This window comes from Crocodylus siamensis, chromosome 5, assembly GCF_052110815.1.
Source record: "Crocodylus siamensis isolate JL-2025a chromosome 5, ASM5211081v1, whole genome shotgun sequence".
Taxonomy (NCBI): Eukaryota; Metazoa; Chordata; order Crocodylia; family Crocodylidae; genus Crocodylus; species Crocodylus siamensis.
This window is the reverse complement of record NC_143399.1, coordinates 72,700,174-72,721,841: the sequence shown is the minus strand read 5'-3', so window position 1 is coordinate 72,721,841 and position 21,668 is coordinate 72,700,174. Positions and strand designations below refer to the sequence as shown.

At 56.7% G+C, this 21,668-nt stretch overlaps 3 protein-coding genes across 4 annotated transcripts; 2 read left to right on the top strand and 1 right to left on the bottom strand.

Moving 5' to 3' along the window:
• The first annotated feature begins 1,453 nt into the window (after nt 1-1,453).
• Nucleotides 1,454-3,492, top strand: LOC149864247 (uncharacterized). The gene is made up of 2 exons (XM_090048586.1): nt 1,454-1,599; nt 2,089-3,492. Exon 2 carries the CDS (start codon nt 2,093-2,095, stop codon nt 3,464-3,466), a length of 1,374 nt encoding a protein of 457 aa, XP_089904712.1. The 5' UTR covers nt 1,454-1,599; nt 2,089-2,092; the 3' UTR covers nt 3,467-3,492.
• Nucleotides 3,493-4,327: 835 nt separating this feature from the next.
• Nucleotides 4,328-5,965, top strand: C5H19orf85 (chromosome 5 C19orf85 homolog). Its single transcript, XM_090048756.1, has 2 exons — nt 4,328-4,539; nt 4,959-5,965. Exons 1-2 carry the CDS (start codon nt 4,367-4,369, stop codon nt 5,521-5,523), a joined length of 738 nt encoding a protein of 245 aa, XP_089904882.1. The 5' UTR covers nt 4,328-4,366; the 3' UTR covers nt 5,524-5,965.
• A 143-nt stretch (nt 5,966-6,108) lies between these two features.
• SULT2B1 (sulfotransferase family 2B member 1) lies at nt 6,109-19,842 on the bottom strand. 2 transcript variants are annotated; one of them, XM_090048976.1, is made up of 7 exons: nt 19,687-19,842; nt 8,600-8,742; nt 8,117-8,325; nt 7,905-8,031; nt 7,737-7,831; nt 7,176-7,353; nt 6,109-6,752 (listed from the first exon to the last, which is right to left on the bottom strand). In XM_090048976.1, exons 1-7 carry the CDS (start codon nt 19,770-19,772, stop codon nt 6,637-6,639), a joined length of 954 nt encoding a protein of 317 aa, XP_089905102.1. In that variant the 5' UTR covers nt 19,773-19,842; the 3' UTR covers nt 6,109-6,636. The 2 variants fall into 2 exon arrangements, with proteins under 2 accessions (XP_089905102.1, XP_089905101.1); XM_090048975.1 differs by lacking the exon at nt 19,687-19,842 and adding an exon at nt 15,560-16,833.
• Nucleotides 19,843-21,668: the final 1,826 nt, after the last annotated feature.

The window sequence follows — 21,668 nt, the reverse complement described above, 5'->3', positions numbered from 1 at the left end:
CTTTTATTGAATCAGCTATGTAGTTGGGATGAAGTGAGACAAGTTTTTGAATGCAAGATATTCTTCATCAGGTCCCATGAAGAATGTAATGTCTTGCATTTGAAAACTCTAACTTTATCCCAACTGCATAGTTGGTCCAATAAACCATATCACCCTAGGAAATCCTTATCTCTCACATAACTTATGGGCCATCATGGCTACAACATCACTCTTACACTTGCTTACCAAAGCCACCTCTGTTCAGATGACATGAGATAAGCTGGACTCCCAAGGGGCAATAATCAGAACCATTTGTGGCCAAGCCTGCATCTCACCTGCTCAGCAAGTCTGGCTGACAGGAAGTCAGACTGCACTGAGGTCCTGCTGTGCAAGTCCTAGTGGGGAGGTAGGGTCCCGGGAGCCCAACAGATCTTGGGCCAGCAGGGGAAGAACAGCCAGTGCCAGGAGGGCTGGCAGGCAAAGTGATCTGCAGGGCAGAATTAAATAATTCCACAGCCTGGTGGGAACAACTCCCAGTAGTTGTCGCTCTGTCTCTTAGATGCCTTTTCCCAAGGGAAGAAGCTAGAGGAGACAAGGAAATGTTTCTTGTCACCAGCAACTGGGTGGCAGATGGAACAGCAACTGCTAAGTGATGCTAATTGGATAGGACCAGAGGAACCAAGATACCCAAGAGTGTAAAAAGAATTGGCTGAGGCTATTGCCAAGCTTCTCATTGGTTGGTTGGATAGCTTATTTTTGTCACAGAAGCTGGGGAAGGTCCCAGCAAGCTGAAGAACAGCCAATGCACTTCTGTTTGCCAAAGCGTGAATGGCATGATTGGGTTAGCTGCTCTGGTGCCAATTCACAGGAGGGCAGATGTGGGCCATGGGCAGCAGACGGAATATGGAGTGGTTTCCTGGAGCGTGGCCCCTGCAGCTCAGGCCAGTGCTAGTTTTGGTGCAATGCCAGGTTTGGTTCTGCAGGGCTCAGGACCAGCTGTGCTACATGGGTCTCAGAGCAGCGCAGGGTGCCCCGTGGCAACCAGATGGGCAGCAGCATCCTTGGGCAGCCTAGTGCCTCTCTCCAGGCAGGGGCTGGGGGTGGGATCTCACCTGCACTGAGGCACAGCCCTGGCTGCCCTGTCTTTACAAAGAGGGAAAATGGAGTGCAGATCTGAGCACTGGGGCAGGGCTGGACACAGGCATGGTCAAGCCGGGGGCCTGGGCAAAGGGGGAGAGAAAATGGTAATCCCCCCCTCATCTAATTATTATTATCATTGTCTCTGGCAAGGGGGGGGTGTCAATACTGAAAGTTCGCCCGGGGCCGCCAGGTGTCTGGGTGCGGGGGTGGGGGGGTGGGGCAAGGCAATGCCAGCCCCAGAACTGCAGGTGGAAGCCAGGCGTCTTGGCCCCCAGCCCTTGTAACCTCCTCCCGGGGCTGGGACACAACCCAGGCGTCCTGGTCCCAGCCCCTACCCACCCCCACCGTCTCCCGGTGCCTGCCCATTTGCACTCGCGTGTGCAAAAGCAGCAGCGCGTTTCTTGGGGACGCCATATCCTGCGACACAGACACAGGCGGGCACACACACACCCACCCTCGGGAGCGCTGCGCCCGGCGGAGGTAAGCCCGGGGGCAGGGGGGCAGCACGGAGGAGGCAGGGGGGCGGGGCGGGGGCAAGGGGGACACAAGCCCCTAGGAGCCCGTGGCTGGGGGCGATCCCAGCCCGACCCACCTCCTCGGCATGGCCGGGGCAGGGAGTGGGAGGTTCCTTAATGCTGCAGCAGCGGCCTGAGGTCTGCCCAGGGCTGCCCCTGCCCCCAGGGAGAAGGGTTCAGCCCAAAGGAAATAGGGGGTCACCTCCACCCAGCCTCACTGGCGCTGCTGGGGAGCTGGGCTGGGCTGCTTGGGTCCACGGTGGCCACCCTGGGGCAGGGAGGGTGGCACATGCTGTGAGGAGGGCAGGGTGCAGAGCTTGGTGGGGGGGCGGAAATGCCCCCAGGTCCTTACCCTAGCACTGCTGGCACAGGGAGCTGGCTGAGAGGGGCATTTCCCATCACCCGTTACTCCTGACCTGACCCCCACTGTTCCCCTGTTTTCCCTCCCGTGCAGGGCCATGGAGGCTGAGTCGCCCACATCCCCACCCCCTGCTGGCCCCCCAGTGCCAGAGTCACCAGCCCCATCTGTTCCCCTGCCCCCGCATCAGTGCACCCTCTGCCCACGCCGCTTTGCCCGGCCCCATGGCCTCCAACAGCACTGGCGCCGGCAACATGATGCACCTGGCTCCCCAGCAGGCACTGAGTGTGGGCACCAGTGCCAGGTCTGCGGGAAGCAGTTCAAGTTCCCTTACTACCTGGCACGGCACAGGCTTACCCACGGCGGGCACGCGCCCTTCCAGTGCCCTCTATGCCCCAAGGCCTTCCGCCGCCCAGCCCACCTCACCAGACATGAGCGCACCCACACCCGCCAGCACCCTCCCCACACACAGGTCAGGCACCAGGGTGAGGGGCAGGTGCCACCAGCAGGCATTGACATTGAGGAGGAGGAGGAGAAGCAGGTGCTGCTGCAGGAGGACTGGACCCTGTTGTGCCTGGCCTGTCATGAGGCCTTCGAGACGAAGGGCGAGCTCAAGGCCCACCAGTGCTTTAAGGCCCAGGGCCGAGCAGGCCTGGGGCTGGGGGCACCAGGTGCCAGGCCGCACCAATGCAACGTCTGCCACAAATCCTTTGCTCGGCCCTGGTCCCTGTCACGCCATGCACTGGTGCATACAGGTGAGAAGCCCTTTGCTTGCCCGGACTGTGATATGACCTTCCGCCTGCCCTCCTACCTCAAGCAGCACAGCCGTGTCCACCGTGCTGCCCCCACAGCCACTGCTGGGGGGCTGCCGCACCGGTGCTCATGTGCTCCCAAGGGCTCCCAGCAGGTGGGGGAGTTGGCACTGAGGGGCCCAGAAGAGGAGGAATCTGTGGCCAGGGGGCTGGAAGGACCCCGGAAGACGCATACATGTGGGGTGTGTGGCAAGGCCTTCAAGAGCCGCTACGACCTGGGCACACATGGGCTCATCCACACAGGTGAGCTGCCCTACCCCTGTGCCCAGTGCGGGAAGCGCTTCCGGCGCCCATCCCACCTCACACAGCACCAGGTGACGCACACGGGCGCCCGCCCCTTCCAGTGTGTCCTGTGCCAGAGGGAGTTCAAGCGCCTGGCCGACTTGGCCCGCCACCGCCAGGTGCACCAGGGCGACCGCCCGCACCGCTGTGCTCTGTGCCACAAGGCCTTCGCCCGTGCCTACAGCCTGCTGCGACACCAGCGTGGGCACCACTCACCCCCACCTGCCTCCCCCACTGCCTTCCTCAGCAGCTCCTGCTTCGACAGCCAGGACGACTCGGCCTTCCGTGCCCACCACCCCGACGAAGAGGACGAGGAGGACATGGACCAGGGGGCCATGGAGGGGGAAACTGCCGGGGAGGAGTCTGCTGGGGCGCTGTGATTGCCAAGTGGGGCTGTGGTACCTGTGGTGGGGGGAGGGATCAGCTATGCTTGAGGGTGCCTGATCAGGGAGGTGGGGGAGGAGGAAGCCCAGGGCTTGTGGGGCCTGGCTGGTTTTGGCATAGGGCACCCAGAGTCATGGGAAAGAGCCCCATGCCAGACCCACGGGGGGGGGGGTACGGTGGGTGGGCACATCACCCGCAGTCCCAATGGGTGGCACTGTGGGCACCCAAGGGAGATGGCAGAGTGGGGGGTTGGGGTACAGGGCACTGTCAGCAAGGGAGAGAGAGGGGTCGAGGCAGCTCCCGTCCACGTCCCGGCTCACAGGAGCCTCGCAACCAGCTGCGAGCTGGGGCGCGCGGGCCGGGGGAGCGGATCTGGGGCAGGGCACTCATTAGGCGAGCGAATGAGCCCACGGGGCTGGTGTGGGACGCGGGGGGGAGGGTGGTCCCTTAGGGACTGTGACACTTCCCAAGCGAGACGAGGACCTCCCTGGGGGTGGGGGGCAGGATCAGGACCTTTGGGTCCACCCGCCCCTTCAGCCCTCGGCCGGCAGGGGGCGCCCCCGGCACACAGCGGGGGAGGGGGTGGCTGACGGCAAATAAACTGAGCCTCGGCCCCACGAGCGTGTCCGTGTGATGCGGCCCGGAGGGCCCCGGGGACCCAGTCCCGGCGCCGCCTGCCCCGGCCAGGCCCCTGCAGCGCCCCCCGCACTTCATCCCCAATTAGCGGGGGGGAGGGAGGGGACAGTGTGCGGCTCGCGCTGCCCGGGGCCAGGAATGTCCTAATTGGGCCGGGGGGGCGGGGACCGCGGCGCTGCCGGGGTGACAGCCCGGGGGCGGGGGGCGGGGGCGCAGCAGGTTCAGGCCGAGCGGCGCCGGGAGCCGCGTCCGCGGGCGGGATGCAGCGCGGCGGCCGCCCGGGCCCGCTGCCCCCCGAGCGCGGCCGGGACCTCTTCGCCTTCGTCACCGCCGCCTCCACCCACGTCCTGCGGGCTCTACAAAGACCCCGGCGGAGCCGCCCCGGCAAGAGGAGGGTGAACCACCGCCGCTTCCTGCACCACCAGATCAGCAGGTGGGAGCCCGGGATCGGGGCACTGCTGGGGGAAGTTCGCAGCCCCTCAGGACACTGCCAGGAGAAGCGTGCAGCACCAGGTGTCTGCTCAGGGCACTGCTGGGGGGAGCTCAGCCTCTCGGGGCACTGCCGGGGGAAGTGCACAGCACCAGGTGGCTGCACCTGGCAGAGCTTGCAGCACTGGGGGTCTGTTCGGGGCACTGCTGAGGGAAGCTCACAGCCCCTCGGGGCACTGCTTGGGGAAGCTTGCAGCACCAGGTGTCTGCTCAGGGTACTGTTGGGGAAGCTCACAGCACCTCAGGGCACTGCTGAAGGATGCTCTCAGCACCAGGGTACCTAGTCAGGGCATGACTAGGGAAAGACTACAGTCCTTCAGGGCACTGTCTGGGGAAGCTCACAACCTCCTCTCCTCTCCTCAGGAGATTCGCAGACATTGAAGCGGCCACCCGTCAGCTTGCCTCCTCCATTCTGTCTCAGCAGCCCCATGCAGCCCCTCCACCTCCTACCCCTGAGGAACCCCAACGTCCCGGCCCCATGTCCCCTCCTGGTTCCTTCCTGGGTGTGGCAGAGGCCTTCATGGCCCCAGAGCCAGGGCCCAGCTGGGCTGTTGCCCTGGACATGCTGAGTCCTGACCCTGGTGACCTCTTTGACACCATTGCCCCCAGCCCTGGTGAGACCCCCCATGGCCCTCCCCTGCCCCAGAGCTCCCCAGCACCCAATTCCCTGTCCCAGGTACTGAGGGGTGAGGGGCACCCTGGACCCGTATCTGGGACCTGCACAGCCTGGACAGCTCCTCCCTGTGGGCTGTATGTCCCCCTGGCTGTGTCCCCCACATGCCCTGCTACCCTCCAGGATACCCAGGTGGGGGCTGGTAACTGTGGTGACTTGCCCCTCACTCCTTCCTCATGGGGACGAGAGGAGCCCCTGAGCATCCTGAAAGCAGGCCCAGGCAGGAGTCCTGGGGGTCAGGAATGGGGGTGCTAGAGCTAATAGAGTCAACAGGGGGGTGGGTTCTCTGGGGCTCTCTGCTCTTAGGGGTTTGCTGACCATGAGGCCATGCCTGGGGCTTTGCAATGGTGTCAGGGGATGCCTGACTTTGGAAGCTGATCCCTGGTGGGGGAGGGCTTGCCTTCTGTCTCTGCCCAGGGCGAGGTCCTTCTGCTAGGGCTGGGGCTGGGACAGTGTCTGTGATGTGCTGCAGGAATTGAGGAGAGCCCCAGTATCACTGATGCTTATGGGTTAGGGATGGCCCTTTCCCCCAAGTGCCTCTCCTAAACGCACCCACTTGATCTGAGACAGAGGTGTGGGGGGCTGTTCATACTCCAACCATCTGTGCCCCCCACAGCCCTGTACCCCTAGCCCCCCATGTCCTCTATACCTGCATAATTGCCCCCATACATACCTGTGGCAAAGCAGCCTGAGTCCAATAAACACAAGGAAATGCACTGAACCAGGGCTCATGGAGATTTGTTCCTGACACAGAATCTGCACCCCCTCCCACAGGTGGTCCCATCTCAGTGCTGAGGGGTGCCCAATAGAACTGGCCCTGACACACCTGTATGAGTGACCAGGGTGAGCTGGGTTTATTGCAATCAGTGGGTACACACTTAGGGGTTACAGGATACCAAACCCAGCAGGCAGTGGCTTCGTGGGGCTCTCCTCACCCTCCAGGCCCAGAAAGGATCGGAGGGGCCACAAGACCCCCATAGCAATCAGCACTAAGAGTGAAGTCAGCTCTAAGGTGCTGCCTTGGGTGCCCCACGCTCAGGTTCGTATGTGAATGGTGGGGGTGAGCAATTTAGGGAAAGAGTCTGGGAAACCCCTCTCTCTGCAGGGAACCCCCTGGAGAGAACCCAGATGTCCTGGCTCAACCCCTGTTCAAACTCACCAGACCCTACTCCCTCTCCCAGAGCTGGGAGAGAAAAACTTGTCCAGGTTCCCAGCCCTGCCCCTGCTCAGCTCCACCAGATCCCACTCCCTTCCTATACTTGGGAACAGAACCCAGGCATCCTGGCTTGCTGCCCCTGCTCTAGTTGTGGCTCTGTGCTCCTGTGTGGCAGCTCCCTGGGGTGAGGAGTCAGCATGGGGGTGAGGGAGTCACTGGTTGTCCCAGGGAAAGGTGACGTCCAGACCCTGCATCCGTTCCTGGTACACGCAGTCAAAGCGCTCACTCTGAGAAGCTGTGAGGTGGTTTTTCCAGTCCCCCGAGATCCCTGCAGAGCCAACACAGCATTGGGGGCCAGCAATCAGAACCATGCAACTTGGAGTCCCTGCCCTGCCCCTCACCCACAGTACCTGCCCTACCCGTGTTGTCACCCACAGGCTTGGTCCCACTGTGCCTATCTGAGGCTAGGAGAGTGCTGGTTCTGCAGGCCCCTCTGGCTGAGCCACAGGCCCCTTCAGCTGAGCCCCTCCCCTGCAGCCCCTGCCTTGCTGGACCCTTTCACCACAGGCCCTGCTGTGCTCCTCCCACCCTGCCCCCTCACCCTGCCAGTGCCCCTCACCCCCAATGTCCAGCTCCCTGCTCTCCCAGCCCTGCTTTTTGCTGTACCTCATCCCTACGTGGCAGCCCCCTGGCACCTCATCTGTGGTGTCCCTGCCTTGCCCTGTCCCCCATCCCCCACCCCCCACAGCACCTTTGCGCAGGAAGGAGCTATTCTTGTTCAGTATGAAGCTAGGTGCTGTGCTGAAGTTGCTCATCTTGTTCTTCCTCATAGCCTGGAAGGAGGCATTGGCCACCACCGAGTCTAGTGCCTGCTCATCCAGCTGTTTGCCCAGGAACCAGCAGATCCGTTCTACGCTGCCTCGCAGGTCCTGGCATAGGGGATATTTCAGCGATGCGCTTCAACCCCAGAGCAAGGGAAAGCCAGGCCAGACACCAGGGTAGGGGCTCTGGGATGGGAGGAGGGTTATGGAGAATAGAGGTGCCTGCAAAAGCTTCACTTTGCAGGGATCAGGATGTAGAATGGGGAGACCTAGGGGACATGCAACCCCCCCTCCCCTGCCCTGGGCACACCTTGGAGATGGCAAGGAATCTGGGGGACACCAACCTCTGGGCTCCCCTCCTCTCCAGCCTAGCACCTCCACTGTGACCCTCTCCCACACCCTGGGCTCCCCCAATTTCTCCCTGCTAAGGTTCCAGTCCTCTCCCTGGGAACTTCCCCTCCAGCCCCCCAGGATATGCCCCCAACCCGCACCTGCAGCAGCTCCTCGTAGGTGATGTAGAAAAAGTTCTCATGGCCCTGCAGCCCCATCCAGCCCCGGACGTGGTCAAACCAGGATCCAAACGGCACTAGAGGGTGGAAGGCAGGAGTCACAGGGTGGGCTGGGTCAGTGGGCCTCCCCTGCCATCCCCCAGCACTCACCATCCCCCTTGAGGAACTCCTCCAGGAACTGGTCCAGGGACCCAGGGTCCTTAAAGGGGTGGAACATCTGGGCAAAGTGATATAGGGAGACCAGCACATCCTTGGGGTTCCTTATTGTGTAGATGACCTGTGGAGAGAAAAGGGACATGACAGGGACCCCCACTGTAGGGCATTCTGGCAGAGTGTCCATGGGGTTCCCATCCCTACTGTACCTTGGCTTTGGACTTGAAGAAGGACTTGGCGAAGAGCTGGATCGGCAAGTGGGAGCTGATGAGGCGTGGCGGGCGGTTTCTGCGGGCCCTCCGCAGGCCCAGCACAGTCTCGTACCAAGGGGCACGATCCCAGTTGGGCACAGTTTGGCACCAGCTGGGGTCCCCATTGCTCTGGATAAGGCTCAGGATCTCCAGCATCCACACTGTCCCTAGGGTGGCAGCCATCACTATGGCAACTTGCTGTGATCATCCCAACCTCCTCACACATCTATATGCCTTCCCTGACCCCACGCCAGATTTCAGAACACTAATGGGCATAGAGTTAATGAACCCAGGTGTCCTGGCTTCCAACACCCCTATTCCAGTCCACCAGTCCCCATTCCTCTCCCAGAGCTGGAGAGAACCCGGGCAACCTGACTGCGGAGGTGGGGTGGTCTAGGGGCCCTTCTCCCTGAGCAGCAGGATGGGGTCCAGGGACTGTACCTGACTTCTGATAAGTGACGTTGAAGACATCGTCATCCAGCACCTGGAAGTTGTTCTCCACTGTCTGCAGGGAGCATGGAGAGTAGATGAACTCGGGGAAACTGATGCCCTTGTACTGGAAGTACTCCTTGAACATCCTGGCACTGTAGAAGATGCCACACTAAGGACATGGGGCAGGGCACCAAGCCACAGCACCTCTGGGAACCTTGATCCAGTACTGACAGACAGACAGGGGTGTGTGTGTGTGTGTGTGTGTGTGTGTGTGTGTGTGTAAATACAAGACCAGTGCTGCTACTGCCTGTTGGGGTGGGCGGGTGTATGTTTGTTTGTGTGTGTGTGTGTAAGAGTGTGTGTGTGTGCATGAGCAGTGCTGCCCCCCACACCCCCAAATCCCATCTGATCTGTGTGTCATGCATGTACATGTGCACTCCATACTTCCCATGAGGAGGGGTCAGCCCTGCCCGGTTCTCCATCCTCACCTCTGCTTCCTGGAGCCCTTCAGCTTCTCCCACACAGCCCCACCCCACATCATCTTGTAGACCTTGACTGGATCACAGGCACATGACTGACTGCAGTATGCAGCTTGCTGCCCCCAGATACACTTTCCAGACTTGCTGTGCTTGTCTGACTAGTCCTGGCATCTGGGCTCCTTGCCAGGAAGTCCCAGATGCTAGCACCTCAGGAAACTATGATGCCTGCCAGCCCAGGGCAGCCAGAGCCCCCAGATTACCAGCCTGAGCTCCCTGCACTCTGCCTCAGCAGTACTACTCAGCCAGGCTGCCCAGGGGCCATGGGGGGTAGCTCTTAATTCCTATCTCTCCAGGTTTAAACAAATAGGCCCAAAGCTCCAGTTGGGCCCTGGCCCAAAAGCAGGCCACAGAGGTTTGTCATGTGGCATTCCCCTGAGGAGAGTGGGCAAAGAGAGCACAGTGACTTATGGGAGGTTTGTCACAAGAGTTCATTGGGGTGAATTAGGTACCAGGATGTCTGAGTTCTGCCCCTGGGTGTGCCACTGCCCTTGGGGAACTAATGGCACCATGCCATGCCTGTAATACTGTTCAGCCCTGTACTTCAGAATCTTTTCAGGGCAAAGTTTAGTCTCAGTATTCTCCCTGGGTGTGTGAAAACTCTTGGCACAATGGCACTGTGATCCTGGTGACCTTTGCCCTAGGCAGTGCCTGGCATGATGGGATCCCAATCCTGGGTTCTGGATGCTGCACAGACCCAGAGCCATCAGGATTGGGACCCTTCTGCACTGCATGCATACATACCCACTTGAAGAGGTCACTATATACGTAGTTAAAGAAAAGATCTCTTCCCATTTTTCAGCTGGGGAAACTGATGCACAGCAGGACTCCAGGATGGGAACAAGGCCCCAGCAAGCACCAGGGGCTGTGGAGGGTCTGACCCCCATGGGCACCTGCATGATGGCTTCACAGCCACCTATATCACCCTATGGACACTGTCTGGGCAGCTGAGTCCATGGGAGGTGGAGGTTTCCAATTGATTCTGGCTGGAATCAGGTATTTCTATCAATCAGATGTGAAGAGGCAGAGCGGATAAGATCTTGTCCCCTCATGCCAGAAGGAGAGACAGGCTTTGCTTACAATCCATGCCTCCTCCTGCAGGGCCCCCAACCCAGAAGTGCTTCTATAGGGAAAGTCCTGCCCCTGCCCCTGCCCCACTCTTCTCCCCACCTGTCTCTGACTCACACATGTACACAGGCATATTTCAGTCAACCACCTCCCCCCACACACGCATGGCGGCACCCACACTTGGTATCAGATACCAGGGAAAACTCTTGCCTTCACATACATTCACACAAATACACATGTACACACCTCTGCAACAGACACAGACGGTTGTGGCTGCAGCTGTCCTCAGTAGCCTCAGCTGCTCCCTTCCTCTCCTGCAAACTGAGTGCCTGCTCCACCGCACCTGTCTAGGAGGTTTCCCCTGACAACACATACTCTGCTTGCTGGGCTGGGGAAGAGCACATCTTCACTGCATCCCCAGAGTACATGTACACATGGGGAAGCAGAGGCACCAGGTGAGTCCACCTGCAGCAGGGCAAGGGTTGTGGGCTGTAATTAAAGGCCAGCCCTCCAGTGTGGAGCACTGAGAACATGTAAAGGAAAATGTAGGGGTTCACAGACCCCTGGGGCTGGGGTGGAGGAAACTCCACAGAAAGATGGTTCTTTCCCTGTCTGGACAGATCTCTTCCCCTTTGAACACAGGTGTGGCAGGGCCCCCTGAATCAGTGGCTCCAGCCCCTTCCCACAGTGACAGGCTCATGTCACACAGTACCCTTTACAGCTCAACTGAGCCCCAGTTCACACCAGTCACGATCCACGTCTCCTGCAGAGAGGCTGGGCCAGCCCCCTGACAGACCTATTTGTTATACAGGGGTGGTGGGCTGAGGCTCACTGGGAAATGACAAGCCACCCTCTGCTGTTAGGAAGCCACCAACTGCATAACACAAGTACTTAGGAGCTTCCTTGGGCAGGAACCTGACCCAAATGAATGCTCAGATGCTACATGCTCTGGTGCTGGCACCATCCTGCAGCACTCCCTTCAAGTTGCTCCCTCTATGCCAATGCTACCAACTCATGCAGCCCAGTGTCAGCAAGCAAGTGCTCCATGTCCCCTGGTCACACCATCTCACTCACTCCCACTGCTTCCTAAACCATCCCCTCACCTCCACATTGTGCAATCAGTGCCCCCTCCCAACACTGAGCCCACAAGCCCCTTGGATGGCAGCTTCTACAGCTTCCAGCTCTTGCTCCTTGAAAAAAAACTGAATTGTTCTTTCTGCTAATCCTCCTTGAAAAAAAACTGCATTGTTCTTTCTGCTAATCCTCCTTGAAATAAAAACCAAACTGAATTGTTCTTTCTGCTAATCCTCACTGAAGGAAAGTTGCATATTTTAACCCAGTCAGTGACTCATGGCATATGCTGTGGGAGGTCCTCTTTCTTTAACGTCAAGTTAAAATCTTCAAGAGGAGACTAGACAGTCACCTTGCTGGTATCACCTGACCCCTAGTTATCTTTCCTGCTTGGTGCAGGGGGCTGGACCCAATGATCTTCTGAGGTCCCGTCTGGCCTTGCAATCTATGAAGTGTCTCAGACTGTACCCCACATTCCAGAGCCAAGTCTCATCCAGGCTTAGCATGGTGGCACACCTACTCACAGGTGGAAATGCATCACCTGATGCATCCTAGGGGAGCATTTGCCTTGTTCAGGGCTGCAGCCCTCTGGCAACTCTTTGTCATCCCTAAATCCCTTGCATCACGTTCATTTCTGTTTAGGAAGGCTGTTATTGGTCCCTGTGAGCTACCAGTCACAGGCTTCTGAAGGGAAGAGCCACAGATACCAAGCCCAGTCACACTATCAGGCTGGTCTGCAGGGAGCTGTGGCTTTGATCCTGGCTCAACAAGAGGGCTTGAGCAGGGGGTTCCTGGTTATGGGAGAAGCCCAGAAATGCTACACCAGGAAAGGACACACTCCCAGAGATGCCAGATGTGCTATCAGCCATGCGGCAGCCATGTTAAAGCCTGTCTGCCTCATTACAGGGGACACAAAAAGAGATTTTTGTGAATTTTTTTAAAACCCTCTGCATCGCATTTTTAATTACATTTCCTAAATTGCATTTTGTCACATTACATTTTTTAAATTGTTTTGTAGGAAGCCTTAGTGGTGCTCTCAGACCTGAGGATCTGAGGGCCTTTGTCTGCCTTTCAGCTGAAGGAGGAAAGCTGTGGAATCTTTAACAATGAGCACTTTTTCCCTAGTGTACGCTGGGAGTTTAAGTCAGCTCAAAGCAAACAGTAAACACCATTGACTCCCTTTACCACTTGTCCCAATTGTACATCCTGAGTTGTCTCTTTCTTTTTCCTTCTCCTTCTCTCTCTCTTCTTTCGTTGCATTTTAGTTCTGTTTGTATAGAACCTAGCATAACAGGGCACTGATCCAGAACCAGCTATTGCCAGTACATATGTTTTGGTTTCTCCTTGCCTGTCCAACATCCATTCAGCCTCCTCACTTTATGATGTGGCCTTGAATTTCAGGATTGATTGCTATTCCCTCTCCTCCCTCCTCCAACAGCCCTGCCACATTCAGTTCACAAAAGCAAGCAGTCCAGCTGCTGGGCTAGGGCTGTGTGGTGAAGGAGGCTGGTGCCTGCAGGACCCTGCCTTAACCATGATGGCAAAAAGGGAAGGCTCATGAAGAGCCCTGGGAAAAGAAGAGACCATTTCATGGATCTAGCAGCTGAGAGCAACACAGAGCCCTGTGCCACCAACTGCTTGTGCTGCCAGCCATAGCATCTCACTCAAATCACCCAATGGGCATCTGGCTTGAGATGCTGGTTCCCAATGTGGGGACATGCTAAAGGCTTCAGAGGCCACCAGCAGCTGCGCCTCAAAGACGGTGACAATTCCTGTGTATCCTGTTACCTCTGTGACACACAGGGTTCTCAGACATTAGAGGACACTTGAGCCATGCCTAGGGTGGCACCCATCTCTAATTGGGTAGGACAGCACCAAAATGTAAACATCAAGTCCTGGTCCTGGACTGGATGACTCCTGGTTTCCCCTCAATACAGTCAACTATTGTCCCAGTATCATGTGCAGGGATCCAGGTGTTCTGTTTGCTATGAGAAAAATCATGGGGAACCACCGGTTTCCAGCCTGCAGGGGACTGCTTGGGGCTGGGGGGAGCAGGGCGCAGGGGGTGCCATGTGCATGTGTGTGTGCACACATGCATGTGGCCAGCAATATAGCCAGGCAGTGGTGGAGAGCAGCTCCCCCAGCTGCTTGCAGGTAAGGGGGGGGAGGGGCATAGGCTATGTGGGAGAGGGGGGCAGACTGAAGCCCTCATGGTGAGGGAGGGTGTGGGGCAGGGTTGGCAGCTGGGGCTGTGGATGCTGCCCAGTCAGGGTGGTGCATGGGGCCCAGGCAGAAATGCACAGCCATGGGTCCTGGCTAGGGAGCGGGATGGAGCCACGGGTGGCTTGTCTAAGGAACAGCAAGGGGGCACATGTCACACTTTACCATTGTGAAAAGGTGGTCACCCTAGCTGTGCCTCAGTTTCACTATCTGCTGGGCAAGGGCAGTTCCACTGCCTCATCTCACAGAGGCACCATGATGATGCTCTGAGACTGGCAGAGTCAATGCCTAAGTAGGAGGTGACCAAGGAACAGGCCAGGACGGGGGCTGGGATATGGCCTTCAGAGCAGCACAGGCAGTACTTGCCCAATGCTCAGGCTGCATCCCTCCAGCAGTAGGCGTGGCTGGTTATTTTCTTGATGCTGTCTTGCTTATTCTCTCAAATAGGGAGACCAGCTCATTTTCCTGAGCACCACAGACACAACCGGGAGTGCTCCTGCTGCACAATCCCCCCTGCCTCTCTAGCAGGCTGTGCTGTCTAGGGAGCCCTGTCTCTGCTAGAGCCCATTTCCCTTACTTTCTGCTAGCAGGTTTTGCACACTTTCCAACAACCTCTATTACACATGCTGTTCCTAACCTGCCCCACTTGTGTGCTGTGCAAGCTGCTCCCCCTCCTGACTGCCAGCTCCCTTGGGCAGCATTTTCCACAAGCCCAGTCTCACTCCCAACAAGAAATTTAATTGCTCCCTCTAGCTATTCTGATTGCAGGCCAGTCATCATACTTGTTGCCTTCAACCTAGTCTCTTGATTCATGGCACCCATTAACATTTTCTCTCCTAACAACAGGCACGTACAAGTGCATCTGTGTTGTGTGACTATTTTAATGCACAAGCCACTTAAAGCTAATGGCTTGGGCTGCGTAGCCACAGAAATGTCTTGCTTTGGAAAAAGAAACAAGTGCTTCCCGCTCTGCTGTGAAATTACCTCTTTTGTAACACCAGCTCCTGCAGCGTTATCAGCTCAAACAAACCAGCACTGTTGTCTGATGCACCATCTCCCATGGGCCTTGGCAAGGTGTATCCCCAGTGCCCACAGAGCACAGATAGGACCATCTCCAGGGAACTTGGGACACCTGGGCTCTTTTGTTCTCGTACAATCATTTTAATTAGCATTGCTTGTCACACTAGCGATTAGAAGTCCTGAACAAGATCACAGCGCTGTCACTCTGCCCAGCCTAGAGTAACTAAAACTGGGGCTGTTATCCTATGCCAGTGCTTCCCAAACTTTTCCTCAGCATGGCCCCTCACTCTCAAACTACAGCCCTCAAAACTCCATCTGCTGATGCTGCAAAGCCATTTGGGGTTGGGACCTGCAATTTGGAAAATGCTGTCCTAAGCTCTTCCTAAACTGTGCAAGGCAGTCCCTGCACTAAAGAAAGCCTCATTCAGACAAAGTCAAGAATTATCCTCTTTTTCAAGATGGGGAAACTGAGGTCCAAGAGTTCAGTGACCTGCACCAGTCACAGGCTAGAAAGGATCAGCATCTGAACAGAGCCCAGGGGGGCTGCCTAGCCCTAGCCATGCCAGTTCACTCTGTATACACCCTGCCAATCCAGCTCTCTCACATCACTCCAGCTTTCATCCCTTTATTTATCCCCCTGTGGCCTGTACATACATCCATCCACCTCCCACACCCTTCATTCATTCCTTTATCAGTCCCCCTGCATCTCTCTCTCCATCCATCCCATACAATTCTTTATTCATCCATGCTTCCATCCACCCCCAAACTCCCTCTCTCCATCCATTCATCCTTCCAATATCTTTCTGTCCACCCCCCACATCCCTCTGTCCATCATCTATCCCCACAAAACTTCTATCCACCCTTTCATCTCCTCTACCTGTCCACCTGTCCCTCTGCCCGTCCCTTCACAGCCTTCCATTTGTCCTTTACCCCATCCCCACAACCCCACCCCTCCACCTGTCTGCCAGCCCATCTGTCCCTCCAGCCCTCTGTGCACCCTGCCCCTGCCCCACCAAGACCCCTCCACTTCCCCGCAGTGCCTGCCTGGTCCTACCTCCTGGAGGGACAGTAGGAATGGGAGTGTGGAGCCTTGAAAGTGCTGTCTGTGCCTGGAGGAGGAGGAGAGGTGCCAGCGCCTGCAACAATGTCAAGGGAGCTCCCTCCTGCAGCCTGGTGCCTGAAGACTGTAGTAAGCAGACCCCAGTGAGCCCCAGCCTGTGGTCCTGCTGCCTGGGGGCTACTGCCTTCCTCAGAGCCCAAAGCAGAGACACACAGCACTGTGTGGCTGGGAGACGCTGGAGTGGGGCCTCCCCAGGGTATGAGGTGGGGCGGAGCCCAGGGCTGGGAGCCACCAGGCGTGGGAGCTAGAGCTGGAGTTGGACTTGGCTCAGGCAATTCCAGGAGGAATACAGGGAGAACAGGCAGAGCCCGCTTGTGCAAGAACCACACCCCAGCACCATCTGGGAGCACCTGCTGTGCCCAGCTTGGTTCATTGCCAAGCCTCCCAGCCATATGGCAGAGTCCAATCCTGGTCACAGATCCTAGGGGTCAACCTGGAGTTGCTTTAGATTACAGTGGGTGCATTTACATGAGATTCTTTACTGTGCAGTAGGCTAATCTACTGCACAGAAAAGAAAAGCATCACTGTCTACATGTGTGCAGCATTTACTGCACAGTAAATTAGTGTACTATGTGGCTGGCTACTACAAGTAGTAGATTTATAGTGCAGTAGCTACTGTGCAGTAGTGTACATGTAGACAGCTGACTGGGAGCAAATTGTTCCCAGTCAGCCCAGGAAGCAGGAGGAGAGGGAACTGTTCCCTCCCCTGGGCAGCTGCCTGCTTCCCAGTCTCTGCTTTGAGATAGAATCAGGGGCTGGGACACCATCGCCTGCCTGGGCAGTTGCCTGCTACTCAGTCCCTGCTCCTATTGGGGGACTGGAGCAGTGACTGGACAGCAGGCAACTGCCCAGGCCAGGGGCAGGGGATGGTGTCCCAGCACCTGCTCTAGTCTGGGAGCAGGGGCTAGGCAGGAGGCAGCTGCCTAGGGCAGGCATGCAGGGCTGGGAGCCAACTGCACCCCTGCCTCCAGCCCAGGTCTCACCCTGTGCCCCCTGCCAGCCCAGGGCTGGCACCAGGGGAGCTTGGAGCTCCCCCTGGCTTCTGGGGGCAGAGCAGGGCAGGAGTAGCCCTGGACTGAACCGCTCCCACTGAAAGCAAATTTACTCTTGACCAATGCACATGTAGACATGCTCCCAAGGAAAGCTTATCGCACAGTCTTTTACTGTGCCGTAAACTTACAGAGTATTAATAGCACATGTAGACACCCCCAGTAGGGTCAGAGTCCAATCTTGGCAACAGCTCCCTAGAGTCAATCCTGAGTTGCCTACAACTACAACGAGGTCAGGACCAGTTTCTGCTCTTAGCCTCCCCAGAGTCAATCTGAAGTCACTCCCCATTACAGTGGGGTTGGGGCCAGATCCAGATTTCAGCTTTCTGAACTGAATCTGGAGTCATCCCTGACTGCAGCAGCATCAAGGCTGGACCCTGATCTTACCTCTCCAGGAGTGAATCTGAAGTCACTTCAGTTTGCAGTGTGTTCAGGGCCAAATATTGATCCCAGCTGCTAGGAGTGCATGAGGAATCCAGAACAAAAGGTTTACAGAGGAAGAGCACCAAAAGGATTCCCCAGGTGCTACCCATGCCAGAAAAACACCAGGATTCCAGACCCAGAGTCCCCAGGATTGGTGTCCTGTTGCACTGGGCATCACCAGCGTCCTGGTGGTAGCACTGGCTATATCCCACAGGGTCCCTCAGGTGACTTGGCTTTCTTTGGTTCCAAAGAAAATGCAACATACTGTTGGGCTTTCTCACTGTGGGGAGCTGGGTAGGTCTGACTCATTGAGTCCTGCCCAAACCTGCCAAACAGAGCCACTTGCTTCCAACCAGAAAGGCCCCTGCCAAGACAGGGTAGCCTCTCTGAAGAACCAGCACTCTCCTAGCCCCAAGGAAACACAGAGGGTACCTGGGTCCTCTACAGATGGGTGCTCATACATGACTCCTCTTGGAGCAGTGGGGCCCAGGCTCCACAGACAGGAGTCCAGACTGGCAGGCAGGGGCTCTGGGCACCAGTCTGCAGCTGTGGAGCCATTCCCTAATACTCCTGTGAGCATCCTCAGGGTTTTGTCCTGCCAGCACCAGGGCTCATTGGCAGCCTCCCTCAGCCAAGTGGAGCTTTGCCATCCTCCCTCCCCGGCCATAAAAATTCTTTATGATTCACTTCACAGTGCACCAAGTGAATGTGTATGTGTGTGAGCAACTATGCAGGTAAGTGCAAAAGTGTGCATGTGCATACAAGGGCCTGCAATCCACACAGAGGTGTGTGCAGGTGGGAGCATGCAGTGAGGCACTTAAGTATACACAAGCATGCACCAATGTGTGTGTGTGCACACAAGTGTGCAGAGCTATGTGAGACAGTTGATGAGTATGCAAGAGTATAGTATGCTTTGACACAGAAAGTGTGCATAGGAGTGAGAGTATGTGTTTGTGCATGAATGCGCAGGGGTGCCCATTTCAATACATGCATGCTGTGCCTGGGGATGCTGGTACATGTGGGAAGGTGTCCACACGTGTGAGTGTATATGGGTCTGCAAGAATATACCTCAACATGCATAAGTGCAGGGGCATGCAAGAGCATACACTATAGACCTTCCTGGAATATTGATTGATATATGCTGCTCATGCAAAGGCTTTGTTAAAGCACTTGTCAGAGTAGGCCTCACCAGCAAACGAAACTGATGCAAGAACTCCTCACAAACAAAACTTGGCACGTGGGCCAGAGAGATGATAGTACAAGGTAGGATAGTCCAGCACTAGGATGATAAGGCTCGAATGAAAACACTCAGGTCAGGACATGAAACAAACCGATTTGAAGTTGGTTGTTTATTCGCAGTTCCTTTGTTCCTTATTCCCGATTCACTTTTCAAAGCTAATCTAGACCCAATAAAAGCTTGTTATTAATGAATTACACATCCTAAAGAGAGAGAATTTCATTAGCTATCTATATGTAAAATAATACCCCACATCAAGTACACAGTCCTAAATGAAGGTCAGATTAGGATGGGATTATGGGGTAAAATACTTCTCAGGCCACCCCAAACTTCCTATCGATGCCACTGGTGGACTGTCCCAAAGAACCCACACCACAGTCCCACCAGGTTCAAAGCACGGTTTGGCTGTGCTAGGCTGCCAACTAACAGCCCCCAAGACCATAATAATAAGTACAATGGCTTTTGGGCTGGGATTATGGTTGGAAATTCTGTTTGGGCCACCGGTCAGAATACCTCTCCACCACTAGGGGACTCCACTGGATGCATCTGACCAGAGACTAGCTGGGTCCAAAGTGTGGTTTGCCGGAGCCAGGATGCCAACTAACACGACCCCTGCCACTGTGATAAATATTTGGGTCTAGATTATTTTTGAAAAACAAACTGGGGATAAGGAACTGGGAATAAGCAACTAACTTCAGCCTCATGACGATTTGAGAAGTTCAGGATACAGATGGAACGCAATACATAATTTGTTTTGATCATTGTATAAAAAGAGAATTGGAAAGCAGGGGAATTTTGTAGTGGCCTGGGGGAGCCTGGCTGGTGTTATGCCAATCACTTTGTCACAGGTACAAATGCCCTAGCTCCTGGTCTGATGTACTTGTTAGGCCAAAACACGTTAGGGTTGTGCTTGTAGACAAGAAACCTGGACAAATCTTTGCAGGCAAACCAAGCCTGTGGTGGTTCCTTAAAACAAGATTAGTGTTGAGATCTCCTGGCTGTGACTTTACCAGCACCCCAGTTCCTGAGACCTCAACAACACTGACAGCACATCCATAACACCAGACGAGGACAACAGCAATGGCAACACTGAGAACCCCAGACAATATGCACCAGGGGCCACGAACATGAATAAGCATGGGCACACACAAGCATGTGCAAATGTGCACAGGCAGTGGAAGGTGGGAACCATCCCTCAGCTTCCCACCTCTGTCCCTTCTGCCCTCCTATCCTACCCCAACCCCCCCGTTTCGGACACTCTTACTGTCCCTACCCCTTTGCCTGCCCCAAGCATTCCTCCCTCCCCTCTATCTTAAGAGTCCTGGCGGAAGCTCCACCCTCCTTCACCACACCTGCCTTTGGCCGCCATCCTTACACCTGGCACAAGCCCCGCCTTGCTTGCCTGAGGCCGGAGAGTCACGCTCAAGTCGGCAGCCATCTTGGACCTAGTTCGTCCGGTGGTTCAAGGGAGTCCGACAGTGATGGTTCAGTCCGGAGCCCCCCTCCGGCTTGGCACAATGGTACAACCCCGCGTTATCCCCCTCGTTCCCGAACGCCAAGCTCCGACTGACGCGCGCTGGGGAGAGAGGCCAACCCGGGGCGGGGGAGCTGTTCAGGGACGCTGGCCCTTCAAAGACGGGTAGGCCCGAGGACCCGCCTGTGCCAGCTGGGGGAGGTCCCGCGGGGCGCAAGGGGGACGGGACAGGGCCACTTGGGCCCATGGGAGTCTCAGCTGGGGCACTGCCCCATCCCCGGGGCCCTGGGTTGGGCAGGTTCCAGGTGGGGAAAATGAAGCAGGGACTGGGCCCAGGGCAGCTTTATCTAAGCTGCAATCCCCAGCTCCTGGAGTCAGGGGAAGGGCTGGCAGAGCCTGTGTCCCAAGATGAAAAACCCCATTAGAATGGGAATTGGACCCAGGAATCCGGGCACTGCTGCCAGCCCATGTAAGGGCCCCCAGATCCCTGTAATGCCTTTGGGCTCCAGCCCAGCTCTGGGACAGCCCCATCCCTGCTCCAGGAGGGCCATGATCCCCTCCCCCCCAATAAAGCCTGGAGGGACAGGCCCACCTGCACAACAGTATTAGAGTTGCATTTATCCAGGTAAATAGCAGAACCCTGTGCTTTCTACCCCAAGCACGTGTGGGGAGTAGATCAGCAGGGCTCACTCCTGCACCTGGGCACTCTTCCCAGGAGGGTCCAACCCTAGGGACAGTCTGTTCTGCCCCTGGTGGGTAGACCAGCAGAGAATCCATCCCCAGAGACAGTCTACCTCACACCCAACACCCACAGGTGCTGGCATGGGGCAGCCAAAGCTATATAGAGATATTTGAGGCATGGTGGGTGCACCCTTGGTGGGGCTGGATTGTGCCACAGGCTGCGCATCCAGATGCCAGCAACCCTGCTGGCCACTGGTTCTATCAATGCATGCTGCAAGGCTGCACCCTAGCCATGCATGCCAGGTATAGGAGCTTCTGCTGCAGCCCTGTCCTATTCCAGTGCCCCAGCCCTGGAGCACAAGCCTCCAGCGGCAGGGCATCAACATACGGGCAGCCCAGATAAGCAGGACCTGCAGTTCCACGCCCTACACAGAACAGGTGTCAAACTCAGATGAGTGGCATGGGACCAGTCCATAGGCACCCCCCCATGCCTGATGCCATGCAGGTGGTACCCAGCTGAGCCAGTCCAGATGCTGGGTCCAGCAGGCAGTACAGTCTAAGACCTGGTCCCAGTAGGCTGTCCCACTGGGGTTGGTCCTGGGCTACACTACACTACATCTGCTGCTCACTGGAGCAGGGTCCTGATCTGCCACACCTGCACTAATCACTGGGGTTACATCTGAGGCTGCATCACCCACTGAGGCGTGGACAGCACAGCCAGGGACCCAGCTCCAGCAAGAAGCATGGCCAATGGAAAGCCTAGACACTGCACTGAGGGCTACACCAGCAAATGCACTGTATGGCTTCATAGGCTGCATCTGGTCTATGTTTGACACTCCTGCTGTACACCACCTGGCCCTGTGGGATACAGGAGCACAGGTGGGGTGGGGTTGGGTCCCATTGTACAACAGCATGGGGATGGGCAAGTGGAGGATAGGACGCTCAACACCCTACTGCAGTGGATTTGGAATTCTCCTGTAAGGCTGGGGTGAGGGAGGGGCACAGCCCCATAGCAGCCCTGACACCACATCCAGGCCCCTGCTCTACATAAGCAGGCAAAGATTGTTGGGAGTCCTAGACCATGCAGAAGGCATTTAGGTGTACAAAGGGGGTCTCCAGCTGGTTTCCCTTACATCTTGAAATCAAGGCACAAAGGCAGGACTGAAGCCAAATTCTGTC